Raw genomic sequence first — 15264 nt, forward strand, 5'->3', positions numbered from 1 at the left:
CACTAAACTCATAAGCTCCATGGTTACAGCCAGGCCTCCTCTTTGGCGATACATTTGGACAAACAAGGGAGTGGTTATAGGCCTTATGGTTTGTGGTGACACTGAGGTTTATTCAACAGACTAAAGTCAGCTCAACATTAAGTGTTATCATGTGATTTCCTCCAGGATTTCAAGCCGCTCCAAGATTTTTGAGATACTTTTGAGGGTGAATTTGTCTTCTGTACTGTGGAATGAACTGTGAAGAGACTTGGGATTATTGGGAAACAAAGGCAAAGGGCATGACTAGGAGAAAACACAATAAGCTTCACAGTTGGCATATTTTTCTCACTTTTATGTAACAAAAACTCATGACACAAAATTGTTTTGGGCTCATGACATGACAAATAACTCACCTCAGTTGTAGTTTTTCTCCCTGTTGTCCAGAATTGAGAGAATCCATGATGCAAATTCTGTAGATGACTCGAATGGAAGAAAACTGAAATATAGTTATTATTAAAAGTTTTATGAAGGAAGAAAGTAACTAAAATTAAATTTAAGTTGGGATCAGAAGAGTTTCATTAGCCTATAGGTCACCTTTAACCTAGGTAACAGAAAACGTTCTGGCAAGGTTCTCTCAAAAACGTTCGTCCAGTAGCCTAACTTTAATAGAATGTTCGTTCAAAGTTCTCTGGTCTTTAATAATGTTCTTTAAATGTTACTTCTTGTTTCAGAACGTTTTCATAATGTTTGCAAAATGGAATGTTTCCTTAAACTTTCGTATAACCAAGAAAACGTTTTTAAAACATTTTTAAAAAATGACGTTTTGAATCTTTAGAGAACATTCAGATATAATTGTTTTCTAACCTAATGGGAATGTTAGCACGTTCTTAGAGCATTTGTTAGCTGGATGGTGCTTTCATGATATTTTGTCCTTTGCTAGCCTGATTTGTCATGCGATGTATGTTGTCATATGTCAAATAACGTGTGTGAAGATTCTTCAGAATATCTTTTGAGTTCCACTGGGGGGAAAAAAGACAAGATACGAGTTAGGAACGACATAAAGATGTTTTAATATTTGTGTGAACTAGTCCTTTAACCATGTTTGAATTTATACATCAGGAGCATTATAAAGTGTAGGTTAATGAAACTGGTGTGACTCACACCGTGAAAATTCTGAAAGAGTCTCGTTATGTCTGAATAATCCCTAAATAAAGCATTTGTAACTAACTCTAAAAGTACAATATCAGCGGAAAATGTCCTAATTGACTTGCCTCACTGGAAGGACTGAGGTAAACTGCAATCGCATGTGTCCAATGTAACACGACTGCCATCTAGCGGCTGACTTTAAGAAGTGCAAATCATTCTGCACAAAGGACTGCAGAAATAGGCTGCTACCACAGACACACACCCATACACACACATACAAATCCACATGCACAGACACACACGCGCACACACATGTACGCACGCATAATCTGTATCGTATTTTTTTACAGTCTATGGCTGCTACACTATCAGCGCTGTCACGTGATAGTCTCTGTTACTTTTCTCTACGCTGATCAGGATGATCCAATCACAGTAGAACGTTATCTATAGACTCATTTTATAGAGATTGCTGGGGAGCATTTTAAACACAAGAGGAAATAATAATAAATCAAAAAAAAAAAAAAAAAAAATATTTTAATTGTACAAAGAGCAACACAATCACGCCCTGATATTTTAAAGCTGCTGCTGTCTGAGGCTTAATGCGACCCCTGGGGGGAGACATCTTTCCTCATGACGACTCGCCCAATGCTGTACCAACACAGTGAACGTGGTTACATAATATGTAATAAAAAAAACGTTCCATGTAATTAATTTTTCATGCAGTTTACTTCAGATTTACAGTGCTGTGCAATTTATTGTGCGAAGTGCATTCTTACGCGTCTACTATGGCAAGCCGTTTTAGCATTAATGCCCTTAATAGTCATAATTTATCTACAATATGATTATGACTAGTCATAATATGCATTGAAGATATCTATAATGTCAGTCAGATTGACTAGTCATAATATACATTCTTGATTCTGAAGCATTATTCTTGTCCATCACGTGTTTATTTGCTATATTTCAAATTTTTGGTGTATAATTTCATTGTTCTTCACTCTCGTCTTTTCAAAATGTATAATAAGTAAAATCGGACAAGTGTCGCAGCTTAACCTGTTGACTGTATAAACTTGGATTTACAAACATACACCCATATCACTTGTAGGCTACTGTGCATTGCCGACAAATTAACATCTGTGAACACGCTAGGAAGGTGTTCATGTCATAATTCATGTGACAACTACGTTTATTTTTCCACAAATGTCACACTTCCCGATTCACACCAACCAAACTCATATCACACTGCTTTTTAAATCCCATTTTGGTGTGACGTCAGAGGAGGAGAATTTAGGAACAGTTTAGTCTTTTTCTGTTAATGTTGTTGTATTAGCTATTTGGAAGTTTAAGTCTTGTTGTGTTGGGTGTTTAAATGATTTAATTTGATTGTTACAAACTTTTTAGTTTGTTCCGGTTGGTATACCCTATGGAGGCTTCAGCCTAAATAGGCTTGCTGGCTGAATGCATTCAGTTCTGGGCAGTGTTGCAAACTTGGGCCATTTGGTTTAGCCACATTAGCTGTGTTGCTGTTTTATTTTCTTTTTGTAGAATTTTTATTTCTTTTTGTTTTCTCCTGCACTGTAAATATTTTTGCTCCTTCCAGTAACACCATTTTGGGATTATGCATCTTTTTGTACAGGACGTAATTTCCTTTTTCCACTCCAACTGTTTGGCCTCCCTATAAGCATTTTGCTGTTCTCTGTCTTTATTGAACATTACACTCCAGTTGGTCCGTTTTGCAACATGATTCAATTCAATTCACAGTGCTTCATTGGGGCTGTTTACACCTGGCCACTTCATGCGTTTTCTGTGATCACATAGCTATCCGATCGTGAAAAGACCAGGTGTAAATGCCCTCCGAAACGCATTCGAGACGGATTTAAATCCGATTGCTCAAACCACTTCAGGAGGAGGTCTGGGCCGCATTCCAGACAAAAATGGACAAGTGTAAATGCATCTGGTTGTTGAAACCACATATGTAAATTTTACTCCTCCCAACAATGCTAAAAAATAAACGTATGAGAGCATGTTATAGGCTATATGTCATGTTATAGCCTGAAGATCAGATTTATATCTGATTTGCGAAAACACATTTATGTGACCATGGAATCGTTTTGATAAATCAGATAGCTATCCGATCTGTAAAAACACATGAAGGTGTAAACAGGCCCATACATGCATTCTGCAGACATTTTACCATATGAATGCATCCAGATATTATTTAATAAGAATCCCTGAAGTAATTTATCCAGCAGTTTTTCTCTCTGTGACAACAAAAGCAGACAACTGGTGTTAGCAGTTAGCACTTACTGTAGCATTATCAACAAGATGTGCAGACAGGGAGGGGCTCTGGTGCGGGGGAGGAGCTGAGTAAATTCAGTCTCAAATCACAGAACGTGAACAGAGCAAGCACAATTCAGATATCTTCAAATATAATTGTGATAGTTGAAACTGAATTAGAGATATCTATAATTACCTTTGTGTATGTGACGTTTCAACTGAAGATAGACGACGTCATTACAGATATCTTTGACTTGTCAAAACCTATTTAGAGATATCTCAAATCAGATTTCTTACTATAATTGCAGATATCTCCTTCTAACTAGTTTAATTATAATTATGACTCGTCGAAATATAATTGTAACTATCTAAAATATATTTATGGATCGTCAAACCATAGTTTTATGTCAATTCAGCTTGCCATACAGATCATTGTGCACTGTGATGTGCTAAAAAATGCTTGAGAGTTACTGTTTGATCAGTCATTTTCTGCATTGATGAAAGCCCCCGTAATGTATTTTTCTCACAAAAAAATGCCTCAGAGATGCCCAGCTCAGAAATCATGTATAATTCAAACATAAAAGCATTAAGACTTCTAAATTGCATTAAAATTATTTATCGTTATATTCTACTGTGCAATACATATTGTATGCATTTTTTTATTCCTTATCATTTCGGACACTATTAAGATGATAATCTAGATTAATTAGATAAAAAAAAGTCATTATTAACATTTTAATCTTTTCTCAAATGCAAAATCCCAGACCCATTATTGGATTAGTCTATTGAAAATACAGTGTCACTTCTCGCCATGTTTTTGAACAAATCACAGCTTGAGTAGATAAAAATCCATCCAATCAGCACAAACTTCCCCTAAAGCCCCGCCTCCCTGACAGTATTAATTAGTTTGGGCTTTGCAGTCCGTAGACACTTAAGAGACTGTGAACTCGGTGACTGTACAAGGACCACTGTGTGTTTGATCACTGCTTTTAAACTGTCATAATGGTTGATGCATTTTGTGCAACTTGGAAACTGGTTGACAGCCAGAACTTTGATGAATACATGAAATCACTGGGTAAGTAAAAATAAGATTTTATTAATTTATTTATTTCTCAGAAAGACATCTTAACATCCTTAGTGCAGCCTGGTCTTTATGTGCAATGAATAATATTTTCTGTACAGTTTACATAATTAGAATAATTTTGTTCTTTTGTTCCACAGGTGTTGGTTTTGCCACTAGGCAAGTAGGCAATGTTACCAAACCCACTATTGTCATCAGTCACGAGGATGACAAAGTTGTGGTAAAGACGCTGAGCACCTTCAAAAACACTGAGATTTCTTTCAAACTGGGAGAGGAGTTTGACGAAACCACAGCAGATGACAGACATGTAAAGGTTTGTGTTCCACACCATATCTAAAATCAGTTTTAAAGCGATTTGATGTATTTGTAGCAGGTTTGGTCTCTTTTTACTCTGGACGAATTTGATCATACATGATAAGCTATACTTTTTGTTTATATCATCCACAACTTTTCTCATTTCAGTCCACTGTAACCTTGGAAGGAGACAATCTTGTCCACGTTCAGAAGTGGGACAACAAGGAGACTAAGTTTGTCAGAGAAATCAAGGATGGCAAAATGATTATGGTAAGCAGCATTACTAATGTGTGTGTGTGTGTGTGTGTGTGTTTAGAATTGTAATTCCAAAGTTTTTTCTTCTTAATCAGTGTCATGGATATTTAACGTTCCTAAATATGCTCTCCTCGTCTTTACTGTTTCCAGACCTTGACCTTTGAGGGCGTGCAGGCTGTCCGCACATATGAAAAGGCATAACGTCAAACTGATAGATGTTTCAGTGTTACCCTGGCAACTTGACAATATTACAAGGGAATTTTTACATTGTATTCTCCACTGAGAGTTTTCCCCTTTTTAAGACATTTGTTTTGTAAAACCTTTTATATAAAATGCACATTTTGAACTGTTTTTGAATGTTGCAGAATGTCATTAATGTTGGTGGACTGTATAACTGAGGCCTGCATTTGTGTCAAATTGAATGAAATACACACTTGATCAAAAACTGATTGTTTCTTTGTTTCTTACTGTCTAATGCAAATGCTTCATTCTTATTCACTGTAAAAATATATATAATTAATAAGTTATAACAACATATGTGTTTACATTACTTTAACTCATCAAAATAAGTTGAGCAATTTTTAACTTTTTTTAAATAAGTTATACAAGATTTAACTCATTTTTTAAAGTCAGTTTAATGCAATTCAAGTTGAAATGACTTAAACATCCAAGTTGATTGTACTTAAAAATTTAAGGCAGCAACTTGAAGTTTCCATATTCCTGATAGTCCTGATATTTGTCACTCAAACAAAACATTACTAGTACACTGTAAAAAGTGAATAGTTGGATCAACTTAAAAAAATTACTTCAATTGGTTTTATCGTGAAAAACATGATAATTTAAGTTGAGAAAACTTAATTTATATATGCACAGTACACACACACTCACACACACACACACACACACACACACACACACACACACACACACACACACAGAGTATATACACAATTTCCTGAAACATAAGATTTTCAGAAACATAATTTAAAACTATTTAAGAACTATTTTAAAATTAAAACTAAACTAAATAAAATGGCATAAAGAATTAAAGACATGCATATTTAAATTATTTTCTCTAAAGTAAACAATCCCCAGTTTGCTTGCAATATCCGTAATTGGAGATTTTATTGCAAATTTGATCACTTCTATCTAGTGCTAATGAATACTTAATGTAATTTGTGCATTGAAGGAATCAGTCTATGAGATGTTAAGGGTTTTTCTTTCTCTGATAATATTTCTACACAGTAGCTGCTCTTTCAAAACTGTTCTATAACCACATGGTACTGATTTGTTTACATGTAATTTAGTTTCATTACACATAATCCAGTCCAATTATGATGCTAATTAGATTTTGGCATTAGGAGTCGACGCTGCGCCGCCGTAATCCACCGAGCGGATGGCCAACACTCGAGTCATATCTAAGAAGACTGAACTTAATCTGTTATCCAGGATTATTGAACTATTTCACTGTTCTAGCGTTTTCAAGCGCCCACTTCAGATGGAGAACTCATTGAATTGCAGAGTTGTGCATGAGAAAAAGGCTGTGTGAAGTCCTGAATGACTGTTTGTTTTTACTTCTGGAGCAGTTTGAACACAGGCAAACGTCTATTTAAAAGACCCTTCAGTGCAAGCCAGAGATATCTGCATCTGTATTGAAAATGTCTGGGAGAAGAACAACCCTGTGTCTGTTTGATATAATACTATGAATGATCGTGCAGCCCTATGAAGATGACCGGTAGTAACCTCTCCACAACTTGCCAGGCGGGGACACGTTGTCACTGGGTCAAAGTTAATCCTATAATCTGTGTTGTCTTTACGTAGGAGCATCATTCGATCAATTTGCCCAACCGTGTTCAGATGCTTCATAGTCTATAGTGTGACGTCACTGGCCAAAATTTGTCACAACCACTTGTATACACTCAAATATGATATAGGCTATAATTACAAAGCAAACAGCAGTTAATGTTTATTTCATTTCAAGCAACATTTTCTTTACGGTTTTAGTTAATAACCCTGTATGCAATAGTCCGGTCACGGGTGCTATTGTTCATAATGATATTTCGCAAGATTCAATCAGTGTGTTCCAGATTTGTACAGTGACGGTTTAGCATGACCCATGGCTGTCACGACAGCTTCAGTCTAACAGTGAAGCAGATTGTGAATGGACTGTTTCAGTCACAAAAGCGCCGTAATTGGAGTGGAAAGTAATGAGCCATTGTTCTCTGCACTCGCGGCTGACCTAATAGCATGAGACTCACGAGCAACTCGCTCTGATTAATGAAACAAATGTTTAACCACACATCACAATGCACTTTTGCCAGGACAAACACTGAGACAGGCAGCTTCACTTAAATATTGCTGTGATGAGAACCGGGTTTGGTTTTGAATTGGGAGCAATTGTAAAAAGTAACGACACAAATTAACCCTTGCATTTCTCTTTTACCCTGTATATTTGGATCATAATTTTTGAGGTTCATGTAACTTGTTCATGTTGGTGCAGTTTGGCTGCTTCTACCATTTACAGATGAATGTGTGCCAAAATATCAGTTTGATTGGACGTGTACTGAGTATTTTATGTTAATATCAAAAGATATAGGAAGCAATTTCTTCCTGCATTCAAAGTAGGCATGAAGTTGAATATTGTTGGCAGTATCACAGAAGTTATGGAGTCTTTGATTGAGCCGTTGTGATGAATATCCGAGTAAAACGGCTTCTCAAACCAGAAATAATGTAGGGTGGGACTTGATTTTGTTGATTGGTTCCTTGTAGTTTGCTATTGTGATGTCATGTGTGTGACAGGTATTTTGATTAAAGATTATAAGTGCACATGAATTTAATATATATGTGTGTGTGTGCGTGCACGGATAAATCATTCATAATAAATACTGCCGTATTCTATAAAAAAATAAGAATTGTCCATCTTGATTTCATGTTGACTATAAAGGTTAAGTCTATATATTTTGCTGTAGTAACTTAATAACATTAGTAGTGGGTATTCAGTAAATCGTTATGTATTCACTTACCAGTAGTGACTCGCTGCATCTGTATATGCGTAATTACATATAGTATTATATAGCATGTGAAAAAAAAGTATGAAAAATGATGTCTGAATACTGTAGTATTCGGAAAGCTCCAGTAATCTAGTACTATTCTTGAAGTAACCATGCAATTGTTATCAAATAATTGATTCAAATGATTCATTCAAAAATGAGTGAATCATTGAATCAGAACAAGAAATAACTCGCAATATCGTGTCTAAAACGTATGTTACTCAGTATTAATGTATTGTTTATTGGGCTAAAACTTTCCCTGCATGCTAAAAAAACAAACCAAAAAAAAAACCTAAGCTGGTTGGCTGGTCTTAGCTGGTCCTCCAGCCTGGTCATAGCTAGTTTAGCAGGCTGGTTTTAGAGGGGTTGGTGAGACTGGTTTTAGCTGGTCAGGCTGAACATTAGCTGGGAGACCAGCTAGGATCCAGCTTGAACCACCTAAGACCAGACAACCTGCTTAGGCTGGTTTTAGCTTAGCTTAGGCTTTCTTTCAGCAGGTTTGCATGCACTTGTAAAACTTCGTAATGGAAAAACATGAGGTGGGAGAAAAACTGTATTTCAACCATTTCAATTGCATTCCCCAAAAAAACTTTGCAGTTGCTTGCAAAACCATTGTGATGGAAATAAAATGAGTCTCGGTGCTTTTGTGAGCGAATGCAAATTATCTTAGGGCAATGCAACACTTTTGTATGGAGCGCATGAAATGTGAAGAAAAATGACATTTCAATACATAGCTCGCAATATCATGGCATTTTCTCACGAAGTAACTTTTGCATTTGAATTTGTAGTATTTAATGTTCATTTGTAATGATTCCTCTGCATTTATATTGAGTAGCAGTGTAGATGAAAAGACATTAGTTGCTTGCTTAATTTAGGAACTGAATTCTAAAATCTATAATAAAGTAAAGCTTTCATTTCTTTTAGATCACCACAGGTGTTTCCAAAATGCCAAGACTACCGTGTAGACTAATTTTGTCTACAAACTGGCTGAGCGAGAGAGAAAAAAAGCGAGAGGATATGGGGGGTCTATTCAGCCCCTCAGTCTATGTCAAGTCTCTGTGGTCATTTGTCAGGAAGCATGAATGCTTGCCTTCATCTTCTCCCTTTTTTTTCTTCTGTAGGCCAACCACGGTTCAGCTTTAAGCTGATTTTGCCTCTCTTCTTTGTGGGCCGAGAGTAGTCCGTTCTTCTGTGGCCAATAGCCTATAAGTTTGGGAGTGACATCACTGCCAGATTATGCTCTTGCCAAGCATCATGAAAGAAACTCTCCCCGTTGTTCCCCAATGAAAAGAAAAGAGGCAAAGAGGCTCTGGGAAACCCTGACACTCCTCCATGTCTGCCATGGGAACTGTTAACACAGAAGAGAAAATATTTCGGTCGACAATGCACAGATTGTAATCAGGCACCGTTCCAGGACTGGACCACGGTTCACTCTGGGACTGCTTTTAATTTTAGAGTAGTCTTGTTGCATAATGGATAGCAATGTTAAGTGTGAGAGAGTTATTCAAACGAATGTGTGTTCATTTGGTTTCAGTTTCAAATTTGTATTAATGGAGGGATGTCTATGTGCAAACTGAAAATCAACAGCCATCTGTGCTACATATGTTCCAATATTGATTTTCTTGTCCTTGTCGAACCAGTGAGAACTATTTCAAATTCCATAGTAGTCACAAATAAACAAATGTCAAATAAACTTGGAGGAAAAAAGTATTCCTAAAAATAGTAATGCTTAGTATTAGCTGCAATCCATTTTGAAAAACACACACACTCACCATCAACTGCTCTTTAACACAACTATCTAATCAGCCAATCACATGGCAGCAACTCAATGTAGACATGTATTGTAGACATGGTCAAGACAATCTGAGCATCAGAATGGGGAAGAAAGGTGATTTAAGTGACTTTGAACATGGCGTGGGTGTTGGTGCCAGACGGGCTGGTCTGAGTATTTCAGAAACTGCTGATCTACGCTTTTAATAATAAAAAAAAAAAAAAAAAAAAAAAAAAAAAAAAGAAACTGCTGATCTACTGGGATTTTCACGCACAATCATCTCTAGGGTTTACAGAGAATGGTCCAAAAAAGAGAAAATATCCAGCAGTTCTGTGGGTGAAAATGTCTTGTTGATGCCAGCGGTCAGAGGAGAATGGCCAGACTGGTTCGAGCTGATAGAAAAGCAACAGTTAATCAAATAACCACTAGTTACAACCGAGGTCTGCAGAAGAACATCACAGCCTACCTGAGTATTGTTGTTTCACCATGTCCATCCCTTTATGCCCACAGTGTACCCATCTTCTGATAGCTTCTTCCAGCAGGACAATGCACCATATCACAAAGCTCAAACTGGTTTCTTGAACATGATAATGTGTTCACTAAACTCAAATGGCCTCCACAGTCATCAGATCTCAATTCAATAGAGCAGCTTCGGGATGTGCTGGAACTTTCTCATCATAGATGTGCAGCCGACAAATCTGCAGCAACTGCGTGATGCTATCATGTCAATATGGAGCAAAATCTCTGAGGAATGTTTCCAGAACCTTGTTGAATCTGTGCCACAAAGAACTAAGACAGTTCTGAAGGCAAAAGGGGGTCCAACCCGGTACTAGCAAAGTGTACCTAAAAAAAGTTTTTGTTAAATAAATAATAACACAGCGTAATACTTTTATTTTGTTGTTCAAACCAGATGATTTTTTTTTTATTGTCTCGATATGTAAAACCATAGAATTCAAAAGGGTGTACTTTCTTTTTAACATGACTGTGTGTATATAATAAAATATATAGCTTACCATGCAAAGGGAATTTGAGGATAGGCTCAGTTATTAATGGTCTCTGTTGGCATGGAGATGTTTAAGGTTTTTTTTTTAGATGCTTGAATAGCAGTCTGGCAGAAACCTTGAATAGCACAAATCAGGGTGTGCATACCAATGCAGTTAACACACTGAACTTTTGGCAGCTTTTTGTAGGATAGATTACAAAAATGTGCATGTTTCTGAATCCTTAATCTTTTAGAATCATCTAAATTATTTTTAAAAGCTATTTAAAATGTAGCTATTTCACTCTACATCACATTTCAGTTAGGCTATTTAAATGCAGTTTGCATCACTTAATATTGTTAAAAATAGATTAACGTGAATACACTTATTAATATGTTATTAATGAGCAATTGATTTTAGGTTTACATTTTTACTTGCCTTTATAGGAAAATTACAAAAGGACCAGAAAGGAAACATGAGAGCCTATTGCAGTAACGCCACCTACTGGTGATGGTGGATATTGCCATGATGGCCTGGGTAATATTGAAATAGTCAAAGAAAAGACAAAAATGCTGTTAATAAAAAACAAACGTGAATAGCATAAAATGTCTGTAAATAAGTAATTTTGTAAATAACAAATAATTCTAAAGCTTTGTACAAAAAAAATTTCAAACAATTGGTTTGATAATTGCAAACATTTATTTCTTCTAAGTCTTAAATCAGACCTTGCATTGCAGTTCCATTGGCATTTACAGTTGCATACAGGGCTCTTTTTTGATCAGTGGCCATATTGTTGATTCTCTTGATAGATTTATAAATCTGATTTCAGTTTATGGCTATAACTTTTACAGAGAATGTACATATTAATACATTTCACAACTTTCGTCATTTTGAATATATGACCGCAAAACCATGCAAAAGACAACCCCCAACCCCACAATATTACATGAGAAATTCTATAATTCCAATTACAAAAACAAACTAAATATGGTCTGGATTAGATAAAATTCATGCAAACATCATGCAAAACTATTATCTTTGAGGAACATATATAAATTGTGAATTATATTTAAAAGCAACACTATGCAAAGAACTAGTTTGAAAAAGTTATTCATTGCTGCACAGTTTGTATGAAAACACGCCAACAGGCCCAAAATCTACCATGGTTAAAGTAACCTATTTCCGTAACAATCGAGTACTGTTATAGTATGCATATGCAGAGAAAAAAAATAATATCACATACTTTTGAAGATCTTTGTACAGACATGAGTTTATCCTCTATGGAGCCACATGCTGAACTCCTGCAGAAAAGACATTTGCTGTAAAAGAAACGGCTCCGGGGTGGCCCACTGGCGCAGCACGTTTTAGGAGTCTCATTAGTACACACTATTAAACACTCACTAACATCATTAAATCAAGTAAAGGAGAGCTCTACTAATGAGCTGATGAGAATCAGGTGCAGTGCCAGGGATCCACCAAAGCCAGTGCTGAGAAACACTGTGCTTACATGCAATACATTTCATCATTTTATCCCATACTGAAAATCTTCTGTACGAGTATAATGTGCAATGCAGACTATTTTTACAACACAATCAGAATTCCATTTAATTAGGTAGGTCTATCCATGTAACACTCACATTTTCACCTACATAAACTATTAATGTTCAGTAGAAAAACGCGGTAGTGTTTGCAATGTAAAAAGAAATACATTCGCTTGGATTAAAACAGTGCAGTTTCCTTGATGTTGAATGTGTTTTCCTGGATTTAGCACCACTGTTTAGTTTCATTATGCAAAATCCAGTGTGTTCCTTCATACAGAGCACTGAGCAAAACATTTGTTTCATAGAGCCTGAAGTATAGATCTATAAACATATATGATTTATTGGCAAATTATAGTAAATAATGTATGGAAAAAAAATAAAAAAATAAAAAAATAAAATTATCTATACATTCAGAGGAACTGAGCTTACTGTCCAAAGCCCTTATTTCTCAGTGCAGTTGTTACGTCTGTAAACGGTTTAGTAAACGTTGTTACTAAGAAAATATACATGAAATATTTGTTTACATATTTCTTGATCTATTATATCTTGATCTATTCCTCCCTTCCTTCTGACAGAAAACAGTGGAATGCTTTGAATTAGCACCCCATCAAAATGAGGTAATGTACCTTATATATAAAAGATTGTATGATCTTAGTACCCTGAACCCCACTGTAGTGTTCAGAAAGAAAGAAAGTTGGTTCATTACTTCCTGTCAGTGCTGTCTGGGCAAACTATACTCAAATGGTATCAATTAAGAAATGAATATCCTTAAGATAATACTTAATGCAATGTTTGCAACCTCTGTTCTTCTAGAAACAAACTTTGTTGCATTATTTTCATGTTATCACTGTAAAGCTGCTTTGAAACAATCAGTATTGTAAAAAGCGCTACATAAATAAAGGTGGCTTGACTTTAAAAATTTGAGAAAGAAGTTTTCCTTTGAAATCCAGGAAGTAACTCAAATCTCTTTCACATTTCTAGGTCGTTGTTGGTGTAATGCTGTAGGACCTACTGTGAACCTCTATGCTGCATCCCATCAGCAGGTTCCTCAGTCTTCAGAGGTCTGTCCTCCACTGGCCTTGACATGTTGTTTAACGTCAGACTCAGAGGTTCGGCTGGACTCACCACAGCGGCGGTGAAAAGGGGAAGAACGGATACTGAGTGTCATCCTCATCCACAAAGAAACACTGGAAGTAGGGAATGTCCTCTGTAGAGGAAATGCAATTAGAGGCTGTTTTTAGGATTATTTTTTTGGGAAGAGCGCATACAAAGAAAAAAAAAAGTACAGTGAACAGACTTTTGTCTCTGACTTTGAAATATTTCTTTTGTCAAGATGGTTTATAAATTAAAACGATATTGCTTTAAAAAGTACATACTGTATGTATGGTATATATGGTTTGATCATAATGCATATAAAGCTTCACCATGTTCTTGAGTACAAACTTGATATAGTGACAAAAACGTACCCTCCTCTATCTCTGGAATATCTTTGGTGACATCAGGTTCTACTCCTACAGTAAAAAAAAAAAAAAAAAAATAATTCAATTTGTAACTTATTTTACACCACACACACAAACACACATGTTGGGTTTTCATATTTTATGGAGACCTTTCACAGACATAATTTATATACTGTCCAAACTGTATATTCTATCCCCTAACCATAACCCCCAAACTAACCAATCACAGAAAACTTTCTGCTTTTTTACATTTTCAAAAAACATAATTTAGTCTGATTTATAAGCTGTTTTCCTCATCGGGACCCATTTTTTAATTATTTTTGTCCTCATAGTGTAGGGTTTACCTGGACCACACACCCACACCCACACCCACACACACACACACACACACACACACACACCTTCTTACCTTTTACTTCCTTGACAGCTTCCTTCTCCGTTGGCTGGACTACTGATTACAGAACATTCAAAATATCAGGTAAAATGTACATGGGAGGGGTTGTAAATAATCAATATGTTGCCCATAATCAGAATACATCGACTTCACATTATACCCTAACTGCTTAAAGCTACACTGTGTGATTTTTACCCCCATCTAGCGGTGAAATTGTATATGACTACCCAGTGAATATTTGTTTCTGTTCCTCTCAATTCTGAGGGTGTTTTAACTCCTACGGTGGCCGTATTATTCCAAGATTAACACGGCTTCCAGTTATCGACTTCGTCCATGACAATAATAAACAATACCTCTAAAATGAATAAAACTACAGGACAGATGTCAGGAGGTAAACGTCACCCTTGGAATCGGCTATCCCAGCATAATAAGATTAGGCTAACGTTACAATGTGTACAAAGTAAAAGCAATTAAAAATAACTAAAATTTACCTTGTCCTTTTTTTATATATACCGGTAGCTTAAAAAATTGCGCCTTTAAAACTATTCATCACTGTGATCCGTCGCAGCCATAGACTGTAAAAAAATTATTTTTTATGCAGCACAGATTTATGTTACAAGGTAAACAATACTTTTTCACCATTGACGCGAGGATGAAGTTAAAGGTCGTTCTGGCGTTATGCACAACCATGCTATGGTTAGACAAGCAACTAAAACTTCGAATTTACACAAATGAATTACAACAGGCTGAATTACCTGTCGAGAAGAAAGCAGGCAACCTCGGCGTCCGTTTTAAAATCTTTTCTCCTCATGAGCTCTTTCCATCTGGGAAAAGTTACTCCAATATTGACTGTGGTCTTGCTGATTTGTCTGTCGCGTTGACGTTTTAATTCTCTCTTTCAAGTGTGAGTACGCACGCACACACACACACACACACACACACACCACACTATCTTTCAAATCTGCCGGCACTCGCGAGCTCGCGAGTAATCTCCCCCTCGCATTCGTCACGGTGTCACTGAGTGAAAAACGCAAAA

At 36.2% G+C, this 15264-nt stretch overlaps 2 protein-coding genes across 10 annotated transcripts in view; one reads left to right on the plus strand and one right to left on the minus strand.

Annotated features, from left to right (window-relative positions):
• Nucleotides 1-4328: 4328 nt before the first annotated feature.
• fabp7a (fatty acid binding protein 7, brain, a) lies at nt 4329-5477 on the plus strand. The gene is made up of 4 exons (XM_079854154.1): nt 4329-4477; nt 4624-4796; nt 4946-5047; nt 5183-5477. The coding sequence occupies exons 1-4, from the start codon at nt 4405-4407 to the stop codon at nt 5231-5233; spliced, it is 399 nt and encodes a 132-aa protein (XP_079710280.1). The 5' UTR covers nt 4329-4404; the 3' UTR covers nt 5234-5477.
• A 6032-nt stretch (nt 5478-11509) lies between these two features.
• The window catches only part of LOC307148455 (uncharacterized protein), a 41056-nt gene continuing 37301 nt past the window's right edge, over nt 11510-15264 (minus strand). For all 9 annotated transcript variants that reach the window (XM_079854023.1, XM_079854021.1, XM_079854017.1 and 6 more), the window contains 3 exons: nt 14244-14285; nt 13841-13885; nt 11510-13581 (listed from right to left, as the gene is read on the minus strand). In XM_079854023.1, coding sequence (XP_079710149.1) covers nt 13496-13581; nt 13841-13885; nt 14244-14285 — 173 coding nt within the window. In that variant the 3' untranslated portion in view covers nt 11510-13495. The remainder of the gene's footprint in view (nt 13582-13840; nt 13886-14243; nt 14286-15264) is intronic.

This window comes from Squalius cephalus (assembly GCF_949319135.1).
Source record: "Squalius cephalus genome assembly, chromosome: 20".
NCBI classification, from domain to species: Eukaryota; Metazoa; Chordata; class Actinopteri; order Cypriniformes; family Leuciscidae; genus Squalius; species Squalius cephalus.